This window comes from Coenobita brevimanus, chromosome 105 (genome assembly GCF_032717465.1).
Source record: "Coenobita brevimanus isolate Jiangsu-jjx chromosome 105, ASM3271746v2, whole genome shotgun sequence".
Taxonomy (NCBI): Eukaryota; Metazoa; Arthropoda; class Malacostraca; order Decapoda; family Coenobitidae; genus Coenobita; species Coenobita brevimanus.
The window spans coordinates 19,719,739-19,724,006 of record NC_137058.1 but is presented as its reverse complement, the minus strand read 5'-3'; the positions used below and the strand labels follow the sequence as shown (position 1 = coordinate 19,724,006).

Sequence of the window (4,268 nt, the reverse complement as noted above, 5' to 3'; positions counted from 1 at the left end):
GTATGAAATGATTGGTAGGTGTAAAGGAATATTATTCACCAGATTTCAGGACGGACTATTGCTTACCCTATCTGAGGTCAAGGAAAGAGAGCAAAAATGATAAACATCTATTCACAAGTCATTAAGGAGGCATTACACAGAAGGACACAAGCAATCAGGCCCATCAGGTGGTTAGGCCTTTCACACAACACCCAACACTGGCTCGGGTCCTCTGAAGTTCCTCCTGGTACTGCCACCTAGACACCGTAGATACTGCACCACGGCTACACAATACACACCCAGGACGCCTCCCTAGCCCGGCCCTTGACGTGGGTAGGGTCCTGCCTCCTAGATTGGAAAAAGATAAAAATTAGCACAGCCCACAAAACACTTAGGTATATCACAGATGACACGCAAGTCGTAAACACAAAGTATTGATGGATCACTATATAAAATCAAGTTATGTATTTCAGAAAGTTTTCTGATATCTTAAATCAAAATATAGTTAAAGCACAAAGCACTGTGTAATCTTACCGTCCAGTATGGAGGTAGAGAAACTAGTGAGGAAGAAGGTCTCTAGGCCGAATGAGAATGGTTCTTGTCCAGTTCAACCACCGAAGTAATGAGATAGTTGATTCATGATCTCAGAATGAATGAGCATTAAATTCATAATCAAACAAAATCTCGAAAAGGGGAGTACTTCTGGAGCACTGATCGAACCCCATTTACGTGAATGAACCATAACCTGTTAAAACATCCCTAAGTAACTGTTTCGATCCCAAACTATCTATCAGACTACAGAATAAATTATACTGAAGACAAGGAATCTAAACAAATACACTCAGCAAGCCTAAGAAACTACTCTAACTTAAGTATACCTATCTTATCCCTCACACAGCTCCCCTAAGAAGTATCTAGCCAGAGGATAGATAGAACAAGGATTATTACCTATAGGCTCGACTCAGGAAATCAGCACCTATATTATCAGAGCCTGCAACATGAACTAACCTAAATCTGTAGGGCTGCAAGCTAAGGGCCCATCGCAATAGCCTATTATTGGATCCTTTAAACTTAGCTAAGTAGATCAGTGGCTTGTGGTCAATCTCTAATATGAACTCCGCACCCGTTAAATAAAAACTGAACTTTTGTACCCCAAAGATTATAGCCAAACATTCTCTCTCTATGGTTGAATACCGCGTCTCTCTATCTAGAAGTTTTCTACTTGCGTAGGAAATTGGAAAAGGCACTCCATCAACATACTGCAGTAGGACAGCTCCTAAGCCCGAATCGGAGGAATCTGTTCGAAGTACAAAAGGAAGTGTAAGGTCAGGAAGCCTAAGAACCGGGTACTCTGTTAAAGCCTTCTTCAATTTAGCAAAACATTCTCTTGACTCATCTGACCAGGGTAATGGTTCATGTATTTCTTTCCGCAGGTCAGATAGAGGGGCAGACATAGCAGCAGCTTTAGGGATAAATCTCCTGTAAAAAGAAATCATTCCCAAAAAGGATCGCAGAGTTTTCTTACTGGATGGGGGCTCTATCTCTAAAATGGCTTGAACTTTGTCCATCTGGGGTCTCAAATACTGTCCATCAACAACATAACCCAAGTATTGGATAGAAGGGAATCCAAACCTACACTTGGAAGGCTTAGCTGTCAAGTTATATTCTCTTAGTCTATCCACAACAGCAGTAAGGGCTTTCATGTGTTCTTCCCAAGTAGCAGAGAATACAAAAACATTGTCGAAGTAGAAAGAAACATTCTTCAGACCAGCCAGCACAATTCTCATGAGGCGTATATAAGTGGCACAAGCAGTTACTAACCCAAATGGCATTCTAGTAAATTCCATCAGTCCCTTGTGGGTTTGAAAAGCTGTTAAAGGTCGTGCTTTCTCAGACAAAGGCACCTGATAATAAGCCTTAGATAGATCCAACTCAGAAAAATACTTAGCACCAGTAAACTTGTGCAAATCCTCCTCCATAGTACACATAGGTTCAGCATGAAATTGAGTAACGTCGTTAAGTACCCTATAATCAACTGTCAGGCGATAACTGTCATCAGGCTTTTTGATCAGTACAACAGGTGAAGAGTGAGGGGAAGATGAAGGCCGAATTATTCCTAACTCAAGGAGATTATCTACCTCTTTCTCAAAATGTGATCTTAGATGGATGGACACTGGGTATGAGTTTGATTTCAGTCTGTCGGTTGATGAAAGGACAATGTCATGCTCTATAGCGGTGGTGCACCCAGGAATTTCAGAGAATACTTCACTGTACTTGCCAGTAAGGCACATTAGATCTTTTACTTTATCTTTAGATAGGCTAGGACAAACCATGGCATTATTACTTACATCACAAGGGGGATCAGGCCGTACGTTCTCAACTGGTACAGTGAGAATCTCTGGGTCCTCGTCACCATCATCCGCTGTCAACACACAGGCTTGCACAGTTAACAAAGGTCTGGAAGCATCATTAAGGGAGTCAGGTTCATCTATGACCTGAGCAAGACCAGCACAAGCTCTGCGGTGATATTTCTTTAGGAGGTTAATATGATACAGCTTGCTCTTCCCATTCTCATCAATCACATAGGTAACCTTATTCTTACACTCTAGGACAGGGAAAGGGCCCTTCCATGACATAAGCAACTTATTGTGAGTATCTGGTAAGAGGACAAGGGCCTCATCACCGGGCTTCAGTTTTCGAGCTTGAGACTTTAGATCAAAGTAGGACTTATACTGGGCACATGAGATCTCGGCATTTTGGGCAGCTATCTTTGAACACTCTTCCAGCTTATTCTGTAACTCTACGACATATTGGAAAGAAGTACGAGTATCCTCATTTACCTTACGGTCCTCCCATAGATCTCTTAAGACTGCTAATGGACCTCTCACCGTTCTCCCATACAACATCTCAAAAGCAGAAAACCCAGTTCTATCGCTTGGAACCTCTCGTAAAGCAAACATAGTGGGGATCAAGTACCTGTGCCATTCAGTTGGTTTCTCTGAGCAGAGCTTTCTCAAAGCAGCTTTAAGGGTGGAATGTAGTCGCTCTATCCGCCCATTACTCTGTGGATGATAAGGTGTAGTAAACAAAGGTTTAACCCCTAAAAGCTTGTGGATCTCCTGCATTAATTGAGGGGTAAACTGAGTTCCCTGATCTGAAAGAATTTCACGAGGTATACCTACTCTGGAAAAGATGGTAATCAAAGCTTCTGCTACGGATACAGTATCAATGTTCTTAAGGGGCAAGGCTTCAGGGAATCCTGTTGCAAAGTCGACTAAGGTCAAGATATATCTGTGGCCTTCTGAGGATGGAGGGGATAGGGGACCAACTAGATCGATTGCCACTCTAGTGAAAGGTTCAGTGATAATTGGCATGGCTTGGAGTGGAGCTGGCTTAACTCTACCTTTCGGTGACAGGCGCTGGCATTTGTCACAGGATCTGCAATAGTTTCTGATATCAACAGACATTCCAGGCCAGAAGAATACTTCCTTTGTCTTCATCTCGGTTTTCCTATGAGAGAAATGACCTGAAAAAGGACTTTCGTGGGCAACTGAGAGGATAAGATCTCGGCAATCCCTAGGAACAACTAAAGACTTCTTACCAACATTCCCCTTAAACCTGGCAGCAGTGCATGTGCGATACATTAGTCCATCAATAACCTCGTATTTGAAGGTAGTTCCATTACGAATTACTTCAGTCTCTCCTGACTGTACCTTGGCTCGAACAGACGAGAGTGTAGGGCAGGTCTCCTGTAATGAACTGAAATGTTGGGGAGTTATGTCAAGAGGAGGTATCTTTGGAAGAACTAAAGGGTGAACCCTTTTCTTACTTGAGGCACGAGTTTGAACGACACCAATGACATTACCGGGCTCTGCACTCTCTTCTTTACAGAATTTAAGAGCACCAGGCACATTCCCAATTAATACACTGCCAAATGTTATGGGGGCTCTCAGTACATCAGCCCAGCCTGTGAAGTAGGGGCACCTGATATAGCACCTAACTTGAGGGAAAAAATCTTTGCGTCCCAGATAATCCGATACCTCTACCATCTTACACCCTGACACATCAATATCTGGAAGAACCTCTTCAGATACAAGTATACATGAACATCCACTGTCCCTAATAATAGTGGAAACTCAAGAGCCATTAACAGTTCCACTTGTGGTATAATCTGGGAGATGACTATCTTTGAAACAATATCCTATTCTCTGTTCAGGAGCTGCTGGGGTTAGCTGTTTAAAAACAAGAGGATTCTTAGGGCAACGGGGTTTGATGTGCCCCTTCTCACC

At 42.7% G+C, this 4,268-nt stretch overlaps 1 protein-coding gene across 1 annotated transcript; it reads right to left on the bottom strand.

The window, feature by feature from the left end:
* Positions 1-263: 263 nt before the first annotated feature.
* On the bottom strand, positions 264-4,028 carry LOC145416248 (uncharacterized). The gene is made up of 2 exons (XM_080285250.1): positions 1,240-4,028; positions 264-327 (listed from the first exon to the last, which is right to left on the bottom strand). The coding sequence occupies exons 1-2, from the start codon at positions 4,026-4,028 to the stop codon at positions 264-266; spliced, it is 2,853 nt and encodes a 950-aa protein (XP_080141376.1).
* Between the last annotated feature and the right edge of the window lie 240 nt (positions 4,029-4,268).